This window comes from Podarcis raffonei, chromosome 1, assembly GCF_027172205.1.
Source record: "Podarcis raffonei isolate rPodRaf1 chromosome 1, rPodRaf1.pri, whole genome shotgun sequence".
Taxonomy (NCBI): Eukaryota; Metazoa; Chordata; class Lepidosauria; order Squamata; family Lacertidae; genus Podarcis; species Podarcis raffonei.
The window spans coordinates 31,643,501-31,661,022 of record NC_070602.1 but is presented as its reverse complement, the minus strand read 5'-3'; the positions used below and the strand labels follow the sequence as shown (position 1 = coordinate 31,661,022).

Here is a 17,522-nt window from a genome sequence, read left to right as displayed (position 1 = left end):
ATATAACGTTTGCAATGGAGATTTTATTTCTCTGGCCATCCGATTCCCTTAATTATTTTCCAAAATTTCCTGCACTATCCTTGGCATGTTCAAATTTTAAATGATTTAAATCAGGACTGATTAATTATATTTATTCTATTCTGTCAAACAAACAACCAGGAGCAGGAATGACTGACATCAACATTGAGTTTGCTCTAGTCCAGGCTTCCTCAACCTCAGCCCTCCAGATGTTTTGGGACTACAATTCCCATCACCCCTGACCACTGGTCCTGCTAGCTAGGGATCATGGGAGTTGTAGGCTAAAAACATCTGGCGGGCCAAGGTTGAGGAAGCCTGCTCCGGTCTATGACTCTTGCAATTTTTCTCCAGGTTGCTGATGGCAAATACTTAGCTATATATTTATATAACTGTTTATATATATATATATATAACTGTATATATATATATATATATATATAACTGTATATATATATATATATATATATATATATATATATATATATATATAAAAAATTTCTAGTTTATAAATTGATTTCCAGTCTTGCATAATAATAGCTGCCATTAGTTTCAAGGTGCCATAGAATTCTTCCTCTACCGGTGAGCAGGACACTATTCACAGATGGAGAACAAAGGCTGTGCTGTAGTGACCTGGTGAATGCCACACAATGAGTCCATGGAGGAAGTGAAACTTGAACTGATATCTCATATATTTCACCAACCCTAATCTTCTATGGTAGGGAGGGGAGGGAGAGAGAAACAGGAGGAAGGAAGGATAGAAACAAGATGATCTTTCTGATTCCTTCCCAACTCATCCATCCACCTCTTACTAGTTATGGGAAAGTAGCTTGCGCACTTGCGCGGGGGGACGGGACGACGGGGGACTTGAAACCACCCAGAGCTCTACCTGAGGTCAAAGCAGAGTTTCCTTTTTTTTTAATAAGATGTTTATTAAAGTTTTCAATATTAATACAATAAGAAAAAAAAATAACAAAAAGAAAATAACAAAAATACAAAAAATAAGAATAATTAAAAACACACAAAATTTCCATTACTTATTTTCCATTAACTTGTTCCCAGACCTCCTCGTACCTCCCTTTTTTGTATTCCAATTCAAATTGTTAATTCAGCAAATCCTTATCGATAAATTTTAACCTACTTCTAAACCTTTTTTTCCATGTTCTCTTAAAGCATTACAGCTAGAGTTTCCAGTGTCAACATTGAAGCCTAAGTGTTGATGTCCTGTATTGGTCGGCTCTGTCCTCATTTTTGTTATCTGTTGTGTGTAACTCCTAGTGGGATTCTGCACATGTGCAGAGAAAGCAGACAAGCTATTATAGCAGTAGAATTTCTGAAAAACTCAGCTCTCCTGTCCCTTTTAAAGCAAGGTTCTCAGCCCTTAAAATGGTAAAGATAAACCTGGAGATTTGGAGGCACTCTGCAAAATCTTTGATGTCAGAGGAATTTCCTGTACAGTGATACCTTGGGTTACATACGCTTCAGGTTACATACGCTTCAGGTTACAGACTCCGCTAACCCAGAAATAGTGCTTCAGGTTAAGAACTTTGCTTCAGGATGAGAACAGAAATTGTGCTCCGGCGGCGCGGCAGCAGCAGCAGCAGCAGCAGGAGGCCCCATTAGCTAAAGTGGTGCTTCAGGTTAAGAACAGTTTCAGGCTAAGTACGGACCTCCGGAACGAATTAAGTACTTAACCGGAGGTACCACTGTACAGAGGGTTGAGGCTCCAGTGCCCTGCTAAGGATCCTTGCTACTACCAAAGCAGAACAAATTAGTCAGTATGTGTAACTACATATTTTGTAGTATGCTTAGTATGTGTTCGTGACATGTAAGGAATTGGTAAGTATGCGTTTATGTTGTAGAAAGCAATATTCTATTCTTAAGAGAAGGTTTGAGCGAGATCCAGAACAGGAAATCAAGTCACGCTGAGGGATTGTGCACCAAAATTTGTTGAAGAGCGATGTGCTTTCTCAAGAAAAACATACTGTACCACAAATGCATACAAAACATCTAGTTGGTTGATAAGCAGACTATGTTTCGTCACCATGCAACCCCCAAACCTCAAAATCAAGAGACAGAATATGCTTATCTCAAATCTAATGAATGAAAGACCAGTGACAAAAAATGCTACTTGTTTATTCATTGAGTTCCTCATGTATCTAGCAATCCGCATAACAGAATGACTCAGAGAGTCTCTTTTGTGTCTTTTCCAGCACCTATGTTAATTACCAACCTAGCTGACTCAGCGCTATCCTTGCCTCTGAACACTTAGTAATCTCTGTGTGTGAACTGCATAGCACACTGAGTCCTTGTGTAGGCACTGCTGCAACAAACATTTTTATTATTAATAATTATGATAATGAAAAGTGTTCTCTATCAATAATGTTTCACTGACCAAACTGTTCAAATCCTACAAGGTTCTGTCTCTACTGATTTTAAAGCACTGCACTTCTGATTTCAAATGGATTTGCTTTATTTTCCATTTCAAAGAGTTTTACAATCCTTATTTTGTCCACCTGCACAGCAGAGTTGGGCATTAATATTTTACATTCTTAGATCTTATACAGATTTGTTCAAAGTGACCTTGTAAGACCAAGGCTGTGCAAGGATCTGAACAGAAGCCAATACTATATTTTGTTTTCTATACTACATGGGATCTCAGTAATAATTTAGGTAAGACCCTCATCATCCAATCTGTTATGTGATAACCAAGTGATGTTCTTCCTCACAAATTTCTTCCAGCACTCTTAAGCCTTTCCATACAAATAACATTTTCAGAATAATGATTATATGCTATGATTGAAACGACCCCCCCCCAGGTAGTCCAATTTTAGCATTTGTTCTATGCCTCAAAATGCTTACAGGCAGCTCTGTGAGAGGCAGATTCTTATGTCTCAGCAGCCAAATCTCTAGTTATTCCCAAGAAATGTTAAGGAACTAGCTGCAGTATAAGGGTTCAGGGCCAGGAGTCCAGTAAGGGTGCATATTATTATTTTCATAACTAGAACCAGAAAGGCCTAACTTCAAATCCCTCCATAGCTATGAAAACTCTGGATGGACTTAAGCTATTTGATATGATGGTGCAGGGAAGTCTTAAACTGCGTCAGATCTTTTCAAAACAGACCTTGCAAAAAGAAAAACCCAGAGTTAGGGTTAGAATAGACACTGATTCTGTTGCATTGCTGAATTACCACTTTAATTGAAGCTAGAGCAACTACAGCTATTTTGAAATGATTCCAGGTTTGCATTTTATAAAGAAATATGATGAATCAGAGCAAAAATACAATTTAGGTGGACTCCTTATGCCTTTCCTGGAAATGCAAGGCTGTTGCCAATTTGCTTTCACTTCTTCAACCAGAATGCAATCAGTTTTGTTATCCTGTGCATGTGTGTTTTGAGTCAGGTACACAATAAAGTTATGATTCTTTGCTTCTCCCTTTCCTACATATTTGCAGAAACAATACAGTATGAACAAGTACCAATATTGTGTCCAAACCAATTTCCCTGTACATGGTTTCTACCTATGAGCATAATTTATCCCATGTCTGCCTTTGCATTTTGGCATCCCTCCCCGCCACCACTGTTGTTGTTGTTGTTTTTTTGCTCAGGTTCTGAAAATAATTGTGATATTTTAACAGTGGAAGTGCTTGTCTCTTTAAGTGTCTTCGATAATCGCAAGGATCACTTTAACTTTGGAAGTGACCCCTTACATCTGCACTCCTTTCATTTTATAGACAAGAACACTTGGGGATGGACTATTTCCTGGTGGGGAGGGGGAGGGGTGGAGCCGAGATCCTTTCACACAAGTCAATCACTCCAATTGGTTCACTCCAGATTTGAAACCAGTTCTAGTCTGAATGTGGGACACAGGCTCACAGCTGAGAAAGGGGAGCTCGCTACGCTTCCTGCTCCAGGATTTAAATGTCCAGGAAACAGCTTTGCAGAGAGAGGAGGAAGGAGCAGGAGCTGCTTAGGACGGGTTGGGGTCAACACCAGGGCTTTGCCCAACAAGCAAAGGTGAGTTGGAGGGAACTTCCGAAGTCTGCAAACCGGTTTCTGGAGAGAACGCTAAACCCCTCCAAAAGACTCCGCTGAATTCCAGTAAAGTAGGCCAGTGCAAACTCAAACCCAAGGAAGGCTTGAGCACCAGCCTGGTTATATAATGAGGGCTGCAAACCTAGGGAAATATCCTGCAACCTTAGGAAGCAGGTCCCATGAACTCGGCAAGGCTGAGTAAACATGCACAGAGTTGCGCTGCGCGTTATTACCTCCCCTTTCTATATGCAACTGCTTAATTCAGAGTCTCCTCCATTTGTTCCACGTCTTTGGTTTGCTGATCCAAATATCTCTCCCCCCACCCCGCGCACTCCCTCTTTCAACTAATCTCTCCAAGGATAGTCTTTTGTTAACAGGAGCTCCTGAGGCAACTTTTGGCTGCCCTCTGCCAGGTCCCGCCCCACAAACCTCCCATTATCTCTTCAGCAGAGCAGGGAATCCGTCTTGGGGTTAACCCCTGGGCAATTTCCTTTAGGTTTTTGTTTTTTAGAAAATCCTGTTCTTGTTTGAAGGATCACGTTTTTCCTTCCCTTCTCCCACCCCCTTTTTATTGGTGCCCTTATGTATCTTGAACTGGGTAACAACCCGCTCATCAAGCTCATTCCCAAGTTTATTCCTGTGCGTCCACCATCTTTGGAAAGATGGCTTCTCCGCGGTACTTTAGGACGAACGAGACTGGCCGGCAGAGGGGGCACAGGGCTTAGTTCTTTGGCTGGGCTTCACTCATGACCTCCTTTAAGATTGTCCTTGGACTGGAAGGAAACATGGAGTTTTCCAAGGCCCTGGCTGGCTGCAATCTGACTTCTGTGCTGCTGCTGAAGATCTGGCGGAATCCAGCAAGAATAACTCTTAACACCTGCGCTATACTTTTTTGGGTTTCACCTTAGAATGCTTGCGTGCACTCAGAGAAACGTTGGGACTCGAAATGTTTTCTCTTTTTCTCTTAATTTAATTCATTATACTGTTTTGTACTGTCTCTTCACCTCTCATGCCAGATCTGCAGCAGATGAGCTGCCATACCACCCCTCCACTTTTTTTAATGCTGCAAGCTTAACCATGTCTACTCAAAACTTAGTGCTAGTGACTTAAGTAGGGCTTACTCCCAGGTAAATGGGGTTAGGATTGCTGTATTAGTCCCACAGAATTGGATGGGACTCCTGAGCAAGCACATCCTGATGTGGCTGTATGGGATAAAGTAATTTTGGGGAAAATATAAAGAGGGGTTGTTGTGGCAGTAGGTTCCATTGGCACAGTTCTGTTTTGTCGTTTATGTGAGTTAGCAAAAGTGAGTTATATAAACTGGTGGGTTGAAGAAAAGTAAGGGGTAAACTAAATCAACTTTCTCAGTTCACTTCTAATGAATAAAACATAGTCCTCGAAGATGCTGCAGGCATTGCCTTTTTGCTGTGAAAGATTTAGCATGGCTATTCTACAATACTATGACCAGGTCAAAAAGTAATGTCAGCAATAGTGCTCAAGTATTCCGAAATGTACTTATTTTTAGCTTTGGATGCTACCACATAACATGAAGTTTTCTTGGCAGCTGACAATAAAAAAGTAAAAAATAAAGTGAACACAGGATAAAGCGTAAAGGCAAAACTAAAAATCTCAAAATTGTGGTATCTCCTCTCCAAAAAATAAAAGAAAAAATATACATTAAAAAACTAAAAGGCCCAGACAATGGAAATTATTTTAAAGGCCTGAAATATTATATATTATAATATATAAATATTATAATATAATATGAAAGTAGGAAGGTGTTCACCTGTATTAGCTGGAAATGGTACCATTTCCATAGAAGGGAGGAAGGAAATAAAGTGTAATTGAGACTAATACTATAGTTTCAGGTTTCATTCTTGGATATGTTCAACATTAAACCAAAAAAAGCACTTTTAAGTGTATTCATTGTGTTTTCTGTATCTTCTATATTTAAGAAAGTGTTGAGTATCTGACAACAAAGTAAAATAGTTGGTTAGTTCACTGGTCAAGTAGCATGAAAACTGCTGTTAAGTGGTTATTTAAATAAATAAAACCTTAATGTTAAGTGAGGTGTTTATACATGTGGGATGATTGACAAAACAGCTCTTCTCTTTCACTTTTATCCTAGAACATCAGTGTAGGCCTTCAATTACAAAACCATTTTTTAAAGGCCAGCTAGCAGCCACTATTCAAAACCAAATGTTTTTTTAAAAGGCCTTTTTGCGAAGTAGGCCGCAGACCAATCCTCTAGGCATCATGAGCTGCAGTCAAATAATGATGTTCAGCTGATAATATTTGACCAGTTTGATTGGCAGGCCAGCCCTACCTCATGACAACTACAGCAATATTATCAGCATGGGTGAAATGGTAATTTGGGGTGTTTTTTAGGCAAAGGGATTTATACTTTTAGCACATATACCTACTGCAGAGGCTGTTATAAATGGTTAGATTGTTCAGTGCATAAAAGAACTAGTCAGCTGACTTGATAAAGGCATGCTTTTGAGAAATAATGAAGGGTAGTTGGAAATACAAAAGGGTAGAGAAGGATATACAGCCATCCTAAATGGCACCCCTGGTTGGATCCCTGGGGTTAAAACATTGCAATATATTTGAGTGCCATCTTTTCCTAAGAGAGAGAGATGTTTGATTCACTGCTATTGGCACTTGAAATGCCTTTTAGGGAGGCATTTTTTATAATAATAATAATAATAATAATAATAATAATTTATTATTTGTACCCCGCCCATCTGGCTGGGTTTCCCCAGCCACTCTGGGCGGCTTCCATAGAAACCAAAAATACACTAAAATATCACAGATTAAAAACTTCCCTGAACAGGGCTGCCTTAAGATGTCTTCTGAATGTCAGGTAGTTATTTATCGCTTTGACATCTGATGGGAGGGCGTTCCACAGGGCAGGCGCCACTACCGAGAAGGCCCTCTGCCTGGTTCCCTGTAGCTTTGCTTCTCGCAATGAGGGAACCGCCAGAAGGCCCTCGGCGCTGGACCTCAGCATCCGGGCAGAACGATGGGGGTGGAGACGCTCCTTCAGGTATACTGGGCCGAGGCCGTTTAGGGCTTTAAAGGTCAACACCAGCACTTTGAATTGTGCTCGGAAACGTACTGGGAGCCAATGTAGGTCTTTCAAGACCGGTGTTATATGGTCTCGGCGGCCGCCCCCAGTCACCAGTCTAGCTGCCGCATTCTGGATTAGTTGTAGTTTCCGAGTCACCTTCAAAGGTAGCCCCACGTAGAGCACATTGCAGTAGTCCAAGCGGGAGATAACCAGAGCATGCACCACTCTGGCGAGACAGTCCGCGGGCAGGTAGGGTCTCAGCCTGCGTACCAGGTGGAGTTGGTAGACAGCTGCCCTGGACACAGAATTGACCTGCGCCTCCATGGACAGCTGTGAGTCCAAAATGACTCCCAGGCTGCGCACCTGGTCCTTCAGGGGCACAGTTACCCCATTCAGGACCAGGGAGTCCTCCACACCAGCCCGCCCCCTGTCCCCCAAAAACAGTACTTCTGTCTTGTCAGGATTCAACCTCAATCCATTAGCCGCCATCCATCCTCCAACTGCCTCCAGGCACTCACACAGGACCTTCACCGCCTTCACTGGTTCTGATTTGAAAGAGAGGTAGAGCTGGGTATCATCTGCATATTGATGGACACCCAGTCCAAACCCCCTGATGATCTCTCCCAGTGGCTTCATATAGATGTTAAAAAGCATGGGGGAGAGGACGGAACCCTGAGGCACCCCGCAAGTGAGGGCCCAGGGGTCTGAACACTCATCCCCCACCACCACTTTCTGAACACGGCCCAGGAGGAAGGAGCGAAACCACTGCATAACAGTGCCCCCAGCTCCCAGCCCCTCTAGACGGTCCAGAAGGATGTTATGGTCGATTGTATCAAAGGCCGCTGAGAGATCCAGCAGAACCAGGAAACAACTCTCACCTTTGTCCCTAGCTCGCCGGAGATCATCAACCAGCGCGACCAAGGCAGTTTCAGTCCCATGATGAGGCCTGAATCCTGATTGGAAGGGATCCAAATGGTCCGCATCCTCCAGGCGTGCCTGGAGTTGTTCAGCAACCACGCGCTCAATCACCTTGCCCAAGAATGGAAGATTTGAGACTGGGCGATAGTTGGCCATACTGGCCGGGTCTAAAGATGGTTTTTTAAGAAGCGGTTTAATGACCGCTTCTTTCAGCGGATCTGGGAATGTTCCCTCACAGAGGGAAGCATTCACCACCCCGCAGAGCCCATCGCCCAGCCCTTCCCGGCTTGCTTTTATTAGCCAGGATGGACAAGGATCAAGGAGACAGGTGGTTGGTTTCACGCGTCCAAGCAGCCTGTCCACATCCTCGGGGGTAACGGATTGAAATTGATTCCATGCAACTTGACCAGACAGAGCTCTAGCACTCTCCCGCCCCAGCCCTGCACCCACGGTGGTGTCTAGCTCCTTCCGAATATGAGTGATTTTATCTGCAAAAAACTTTGCAAAATCGTTGCAGGAGATCTTGGGGTCTTTACAAGGCCCCGGTGGTAAAGGTGGTTCCGTTAAATTGCGAACCACCTGAAAGAGTCTCCTGCTACTATTTTCTGCAGATGCAATAGAGGCGGTGAAGAAAGTCTTCTTCGCCGTCGCTATCGCCACTTGGTAGGCTCGAAGTTGAGCTCTAACCTGTGTCCGGTCAGATTCGGAGTGAGTTTTTTGCCACCGACGCTCTAGCCGTCTCAGCGATTGTTTCATCGCCCTCAGCTCCGAAGAAAACCACGGGGCTGTCCGGGCTCCATGCAATCGGAGAGGGCGCTTCGGAGCCAGACAGTCGATAGCCCTGGTTAACTCCGCATTCCAGCGGGCCACCAGGGAATCAGCTGAAAGGCCATCAACATGGGATAAAGCATCCCCTACCACTCTCTGGAAACCATCTGGATCCATTAAGTGGCGGGGGCGGACCATCCGAATTGGTCCCACCTCCCTGCAGAGGGGAAGGGTCGCGGAGAAGTCCAGTTGCACCAGGAAGTGATCTGACCATGGCACTTCTTTTGTTTCACTTTTACTTAGTGTCAGATCACCCACGTCACTAGAGGTGAACACCAGGTCTAAGGCATGTCCATGACTATGAGTTGGGCCAAACTTATTCAGGGACAGCCCCATGGAGGCCATGCTTTCCACGAAGTCCCGAGCGGCCCCTTGTAAGGTCGTGTCGGCATGGATGTTAAAATCCCCTAGGACAACCAAACTAGGTGTCTCCAGGAGAAAATCCGCCACGACCTGAAGCAGCTCAGACAGGGAATCCTTGGTGCAGCGGGGAGGTCGGTACACCAAAAGGAATCCTGTACTGCCCCTATTGCCCAACTTCCAGAACATGCACTCAGAAAACTGGATCTTCCCAGTAGGACGCCTGCTGCAAGCTAGTGACTTCCTAAAAATCACTGCAACCCCCCCTCCCCGCCCACATGACCTGGGTTGCTGTGTGTAAGAGAAACCTGGTGGGCAAGCAGCGGCAAGGACAGGCCCATCTGCTTCCTCCAACCAGGTCTCTGTCACACATGCCAGGTCAAATCCTCCATCCACAATCAGGTCGTGGATGGCAGTGGTTTTATTCATCATTGACCTGGCATTACACAGCAACACCTTCAGGTCATGTAGGTTTTAGGGAGGAGGGGGGCCTCATAAATGAATAAGACATCCACCATGAACAGAACTGGATGTTGCAGTGTGTGCAGCTACCTATAGAAGTGTGTGTGCCCTGTGCTGCCAGTCGTGCTGCTATTTAATGTCTGAAGGGTCGATTGTATACAGTGGTACCTTGGGTTAAGTACTTAATTCGTTCCGGAGGTCCGTACTTAGCCTGAAACTGTTCTTTTTTTAAAAAAAAAATGATATTTATTAAGATTTTTCCATTATAATACATCAAAAAATCAAAAAAAACAAAAACAAAAACCCTGAAACAAAAAAATTTAAAAACACATAGAATTCAACGTCCTTATTTTCAATGACATATTTCCCTGACTTCCCCATACCTCCCCCTCTTGTATTCCAATTCAGATTGTTGGTTCAACAAGTTCTTGTCCCCAATTTTTAACCTTTTTATATTTAATTCATTTTAGAAAAACCAATTTTAACTTATAAACATCAATATTTAAACAACAGTTCAACAAGTTCTTGTCCCTAATTTTTAACCTTTTTATGTTTTATATTTTATATTTAGTTCATTTTGAAAAACCAATTTTGCCTTATAAACATCAATAATTATACATCCGTACTTATTCTTAAAGCCTTTTCCTAAAGTCGACCTAAATTCCCTTCCACGATTTCCTCAATTCTCATACAAATGACAAAACAAAATAAAAGCAAAACAAATTATAATTATACACCCTTTGGATTCCCAAACTCCACCCCCCCCTTTCCCGGTTCCAATCCCCAATAATCATCCATCAATCAATCTACTCTCAGCCTGGAGACCTCACGTCCGAGGCTCTTAGTTCTCTCTCAATTCCTCTCTGCCGGCTTTTTTTATAGTCCTTGGTATTAAACACCAAATCTCGGAGAAGCTCTAGTCCAATAAAGTCCATGTTTCTTCCAACCAGACCTCCATACTTAAAAGTGGAGCCTAAATCTTGTTTCTTACTCCTTTCAAATCCAAATGTCTCCAAAGCTCCAACTTCCACCTTAATCAGATTTGTAATCCTTGGGTCTTCAGATCTCCACACAAGGAGATCTCTCCATTCTTCAGTCTCCAATTCAAACCAAGTTTTCACCATCAAGTTCTTATTTTCCTTTGCAGCCATCATGTCAGGCCTCTGGCTCTCCTTTATCATCTGTAAAATTACAGCTCCTCCTTCCTTTTTCTCAGGAACAACATAAATCTCTTTCTTCACACTCTCAAAGCTCTCAAGTTTCTCTTCTTGTTCAACTGCATGGGCTTCCTGAGACAATTCCTTATCAGATTCAATGAGTTTGTTTACTGTTAAGTCCAGAGTAGTAACATTTGTAGCCAAAACATCAATTTGGCCTTGTAACTTTCCCAAGAGAACAAAGACTCTGTCCAATTCAGCTTGAATTTCCCCTCCTTCAGCCATTCTTGTAATGTCCCAAAATCCCCTCTAGAGGGATTTTGGTTACTTAGTGTTCTTTCCAGTTCAAATCCAAAAATCAAATTAGTTTGTATCAGTTCTTCCTTGTTTTCAACAAAATATAGTCAAATTGTAACAAGTATAGCCAGCAGAAGCAACAGAAGCAAAGTTCTCTTTTTCCGTCTGACAGCTAATTTGACAGCTGTCAAACTCTTCCAATACCTTCAACAGGCTCTCTCGCGGATCACTCCCGGGTCCGGGGGGGGTGGCACTTCAGCTCCCAAAATTAGCTCTTATCCTCCAGTAAGGTTTCTTCTAGTGCCAAATCGTGAAATTAATGTCTTTTGCCAAATGATAAAAGAAAAAAATTCTCTCGACCTTAGTTAGCAGGTCCTTGCTTTAGATTGTTTACAGGAGGAGGAGGCTGACTTCCTGTTTACACCTCCCCCGATCGTACCTAATTCATCAAAAAATTTTCTTTAAAAATCCAATTTCCGTACTACTCACGGGTTGTTATTTTGGAGTCCAAATCACAAGAAGAAGTCAGCGCTCTCCGGCCATGCGCTCTCCACAGGAGAAGCAGTCAACTCACAGCACCGCGCCGCTCACCCCGTCCCCTATTCCGGAGCCTTTAAAAAGTCTCCTTCGCAGGTCGGGGGGGTGCAAATGGTGCCCGCCGAGTCACCAGGTTCACAGGCTTCACCGCCTGTGATTTTTAAGGGTCTCCGCGTCGCCGCAGCGGTACGACCCTAATCCTGTGGAGCCGATTCCCTCCGGAGCTCGTAGGGAATCCGCCATTAGCCGCTGGCGCTAACCCGGAAGTCCCCAGCCTGAAACTGTTCTTAACCTGAAGCACCACTTTAGCTAATGGGGCCTCCTGCTGCTGCTGCCGTGCCGCCGGAGCACGATTTCTGTACGCATCCTGAAGCAAAATTCTTAACCTGAAGCACTATTTCTGGGTTAGCGGAGTCTGTAACCTGAAGCGTATGTAACCCGAGGTATCACTGTATTACACACTTGACAGGGGAGTCAGGTGTTGTTGCATCCTGCTTTTGGGGCTGCTGCATTCACCACTCTTGCCAAGCTACTGTAATAATGAACTTTTAAAAGAACCTTAGGATTTGTATAGCCTTCTGTGACTATGCTTCAATTCCAGCTTCGTCCACCTCGGCCCTCCAGATGTTTTGAGACTACAATTCCCATCATCCCTGACCACTGGTCCTGCTAGCTAGGGATCATGGGAGTTGTAGGCCAAAAATATCTGGAGGGCTGAGGTTGAGGAAGCCTGCTTTAATTAATGCCCTAAGAGATTCAGGATGAATAGAGAAGCTTTAAATTACCCCCAAAGTGGGCCTGCATGGAAACAGAATAATGTCCCTCTGTACTGGGAAGAACTGGATAAAATTTACAGATATCCAGGATTTTGCATAATATTGGAAGCTATACTGTCAACTAAGAGTTTGAATTGATGTGACCCTAAAAAACATGGCAGTATTGTAACATGAAGCTGTAAATAGGTTCTAAGGCAAACTAAGGCCCAGGGGCCAGATCCGGCCCAATCGCCTTCTAAATCCGGCCCATGGACGGTCTGGGAATCAGCGTGTTTTTACATGAGTAGAATGTGTGCTTTTATTTAAAATGCATCTCTGGGTTATTTGTGGGGCATAGGAATTTGTTCATCCCCCCCCGCAATATAGTCCGGCCCCCCACAATGTCTGAGGGACAGTGGACTGGCCCCCTGCTGAAAAAGTTTGCTGACCCCTGTTCTAGGGTTCCCTGTGCCTTTTGTCCTGGAGCTATGATGACGAACCTGTCGCCCTCCGGAGGTTACTGTTACTTAACATTGGCCATACTGTCTGAGGCCAATGGGAGTTGGAGTCTGAGAACATCTGGGGGGCTACAGGTTCCCCATTACTGTCCTAGAAGCTTGCTGTATGTTGCATGTGACAAGACTTTTGTCCCCAAACCAGCCTCTGTGAATATATATTTTCCAGGACACCTTTGAGACCCTATTCTGTTGCTGTCTGAATGCAGATTTTAGTGCTTCTTCTGGTAAATATAAATAAAGGTTGTTACTGCCTAGCACTAGATCCTGTTTCTCTTCATTATTTTCAGCAGAAGGAAAAAGGATCTGCTATGCAAATATTTTGATCTTCTATGCTGGGTGCTAGGGCCTAAGAATATCTGAGACGGAGGAGACTGGGAGTGTGAAATATAGCGTCATATGAAAATAGGCTTCTGCAGCTTGTAAAAAGTCTGGAATATAGTAGTACAGTCTGAGGTTGTCTCTTGAAAGAAGGCTTGCTGTTCTAAACAGATTAGCAATTAAAAGGTGCAGTGAGTAATTAAGTAACTAAAACACAAACTCAGATGTGAAGGCAGCCCTGTAGGCAGGGTGGAACAAATGGGTGCACTGACCCCAGAGCTGTGCTCCCCCCCCAAAAAAAGATGTTTTTGGAAAATGTTCTTTTTAATTTGTGACATGACACACGATGAAAGCCCTAATAACCACAATGCACCACCACAGGAGCAATTAAGGAATAGGACCCTCTGAAAAAATAAGGGAATAAGGCAGGCGAGTTTGCAACAAAAACTTCATATGGAGGCTCCTGAATAGCCTACTAACTAAAGACTTGCCCTTCCTGTGGGTGGATTTTTCATGATCACAGTCACCCTATAATCACTTAAGTGAAACTGAAAAAACAGCCTATATGGTAATTGTGGGCTACATATAGACTCCACCCATTGTATTTTTCTTTGCTCTGCTTTCCAGTATCGGTTGTGTTCTCTACCCAGCCAGGCATTTTTTGTTTGCCTGCAGTATGAATTAAGAGTGTTTTTATTATGCAGTTCAGGTGAAATAAAGAGAAAACTTAAAAGTGATCTGAAAAAGATATCCCATGAGTTACCCTTCACTCTTTTAAAGCATTCATTATACTCACAAGCATGGTAGCAACCTTTTATTCTTTTTATTGAGTACTTGGTGGCAAAGGATGATGATTATTTAATAAATTTGTATAAAGGATGAAAACAGCCCTAGAGGAATAGAAACACTTCTGAGCACACTACAATAAGCTGGCTGGCTGGCTGAGGCATAATTTCTGATTTTCCCAGTGTGTGCAGCTTAGCAAGAGGCCTTTTCAGGGTTTCTAGGCAGGAAAAAGCAAGCCAGTAAGCAGTTTCAAAAATCATTTGCTTTCCATAATTCCTGGACCAGTAAAAAAGTTTCCCCTTGATTGCCCGACAGTAAGGAAAATCAAAAGGTCAGGAACAAAACTAGAAGGAGGGACTCTCAGGGAAACGTTGGCTTTAGATCACTGGGGGCCAGATATTGGGGCTGCTGCAAGACCTGATTTCATAGAAGCATAGAGTACAGAATTGTGGAGTTGTAAGGGACCTCGAGGGTCATCTAGTCCAACCCCCTGCTATGCAGGAATCCTGCCACAGCCATACCTGGGTGGGCTCGACCACCAACCTCCTGGTTAGCAGCCAGGCTCACTGACCCATTTATTTTTAACTAGAATACAATAGTCTCGGTAACTGAGGCCAAATGCCAAAGAAAGTGAATGGGGAAATGCTGAATGTCTGACAGCGTCATTGTCTGAGCTCTTCTGTGGTTTTCAGGATGATCCAGCGACACCAGCTGGTGCAGTCCGTGCTTCAGGAACTGCAAGAGGCGGTCGAATGCTTTGGGCTGGAGGGACTCACCAGCGCAACCCTAGAAGCCGAGAGGACTTTGTCCTCGTTCTCCTTACCTGGCTACCGTGAGAGGCCGTTCCAGGAAGAGCTGGAAGTTGACCGGGTTGCCAAAAGCCTCTACCCAGAAGATGCTCCCTGCAATATGCTGCCTTTGGTTTGCAAAGGCGAAGGGAATCACCTGTTTGAGGCTGCCAGCGTGCTGCTGTGGGGGAACACCAGCCTAAGCCTGGAGCTGCAGGTGCGCACAGCGGTGGAGATGTTGCTGCACAAGCAGTATTACCTGCATGGCATGATCGATTCCAAAGTGATGTTGCAGGCAGCTCGCTACTCCCTTTGCACGGAGGAATCCCCTGAGATGACTAACTTGCCCTTGGCCATCCTAGAGGCCATTTTTGATGCGGACATCAAAGCCACCTGCTTCCCTGGCACTTTTGCCAACATGTGGCACATGTATGCCCTGGCGTCGGTGCTGCAGTGCAACATCTATTCCATATACCCAATGAGCAACCTAAAGATCCGGCCGTACTTCAACCGACTGATCCGACCCAGGGGGTGCGGCTTGCAAGTTTCCACGCTGCATATCATGTGGTCAGGGCAGCAGCTCTCGTCCCAGCTGTTCAGAGCTCAGTACTTTGTGCCTGTGGTCGGCCTCGAGGAGCTGGAAGCCACAATCCCAGCTCCAGAGCCTCCCGTGCAACCGCTGAATACCTTGGAGCTGCTGCCTCAGGATCCCCAGGTGACTCATTCGAACCTATGCATCACCAAAAGTACTTTCTATCGATGGAAGCGCCAGTCTCAAGAGCATCGGAAGAAGGCGGCTGCCAGATTTGCGGCCAAACAGTTCCTGCAGTCCTGCTTCCGAGAGGGCAAGGTGGTCCCTCTTCAGCACTTCCGACAAATGTTCCCAGAAATCTCTCGCTCCACTTACTATGCCTGGAAGCACGAGATGCAAAACGCAACAAATGGCAGGGCCTCTTCCCCTGTGGAAGTTGTGCTGCCAAAGGATCCTCAGGTGCACAAACTGGAGAATCTCCCTGCAGGCAAATACGGTGTAACAAAGTCTGAAGGAGGCCTAGGGCCCAAAAGTCCACTCTTGAATTCCAACCAAAATGGGACTTCCATGCAAGGAGCCAAGTCTTACCTGGAGAGGTGCATTTCCATGAATACTGTTCTGCCCTACAGGAGCTTCAAGTGCTGCTTTCCTGGCATCTCCAGGTCCACCTACTACAACTGGAGAAGAAAGGCCATCAACGAGAACCCCAGCTGCATGCCTTCTCAGCCTGTTTCCGTCAACCAGAACCCCCTTATGAACAAGAAGCCATTCCTGCCATTCAAGCCAGGGAGCCTCCCTAGTGAGAAGATGATCAATGGACACCATCCAGGGTCCCGTATTATCATGCGCATCAACCCATCTCTACACATCTGGCAAAAGCACCTTCGCCACTTGGCCAAGAAACGCGTCTGTCAGTGGAAAATTCCCTTCTGCAAGTTCCGCCTGCGCTACCCAAGCCTTTCTTCCACAGCCTATTGGTTTTGGAGGAGAAGCGGCAGCCAAGCAACCAAGAAGCGCGGCCTTACCCTAAATGGGCTTTCCGAAAACTTTGAAAAGAAAACCGCTGAGACTAGTGGGAAGGCAGAACTTGAACAGCGCCCACTGCAGCAAAAGGAGAGTGCTCTAGTGCTCGTAGACAAGCAGCCCCCCAAGCCCTACAGTACTGTGATACCAGGCTACCAAATGGCAGAGAACAACAGCATGTTTGTGATGGATGTGATTGCCACGGCTCAGTTCAAAGCCCAGGCCAAGCTGTTTCTCCAGCAGCGCTTTGAGTCAAAGACCTTCCCAACGTACAAAGAGTTCAGAGCTCATTTCCCCTTGACGGCACGTTCCACTTACTACATGTGGAAACGTGCCTTGCACGATGGACTGACGCTGGTGGATGCCTGAGGCTAGTCACGACCCTTGCCAGTCTGCTATTGGAAGTTGCTGTCATCTCATCAGTGGGAAATGCAACCTCTCTCAAGTAGTTATTTTTGTCTTTTTTATTTTCTTGGTTTCCAGAGTTGGAGACCAACTTTGCAAAGTCTCAGCCGCTGGAGGAGTGGAAAAAGGCAGGGAGGATGATGGGGATGAGGTGCTGTTTTTTTTTGTTGGGTTCCTGAGTTGCCCATAATGAAATATATGCTTTTCTTCTTCTTAGTGAATAGGACAGATAAACTTGGTGGTGGTAGAGAAGGGGAGTCTCTGGGATCTCTAATGCTGCTGTAGGTGGACTGTGAAATGTGCCTTATTTCTTTAATGTGATTGTGAGCCACAATCTTAAGGGCAGTGAATTACGCCCAGGTCCAGGTGTGCACCCTGTTTTGTTCTTTATTTTTTTTTTTTAAAATTCAGGAAAGGAGTACAAAGGAAACAAAAACCCTAGCATCACCCTCCAGAGTCCTCAAAAAAGGTGGCAGTGACTGGCTCAAGGATAGTAATATTGTAGAGGCATCAGATGGCAAATAAAACAAATGTATATCTTGTGCTGACAGTGACATATACCAGGAAAACTGAGAAGAAGTACAAGGAGGAGTCTTCAGCAAGGCAGTGAAAACAGATCAACAAACAATAGACGAATGTCTTGAAAGGTGTGCACTCTGTTAGTGAGCTGGATTCAGCCACTCCACTCCTAGGCATAATGCATGTTCTATGTTGC

The 17,522-nt window shown here is 44.6% G+C and overlaps 1 protein-coding gene across 1 annotated transcript; it reads left to right on the top strand.

Annotated features, from left to right (window-relative positions):
• The first annotated feature begins 3,835 nt into the window (after positions 1–3,835).
• VRTN (vertebrae development associated) lies at positions 3,836–17,204 on the top strand. The gene is made up of 2 exons (XM_053379430.1): positions 3,836–4,032; positions 14,752–17,204. The coding sequence occupies exon 2, from the start codon at positions 14,753–14,755 to the stop codon at positions 16,769–16,771; it is 2,019 nt and encodes a 672-aa protein (XP_053235405.1). The 5' UTR covers positions 3,836–4,032; position 14,752; the 3' UTR covers positions 16,772–17,204.
• Positions 17,205–17,522: the final 318 nt, after the last annotated feature.

What these genes read in the sequence shown, in the direction of transcription:
- VRTN (XM_053379430.1), top strand. Translation starts at nt 14,753, where the DNA reads ATGATCCAGCGACACCAGCTGGTGCAGTCCGTGCTTCAGGAACTGCAA.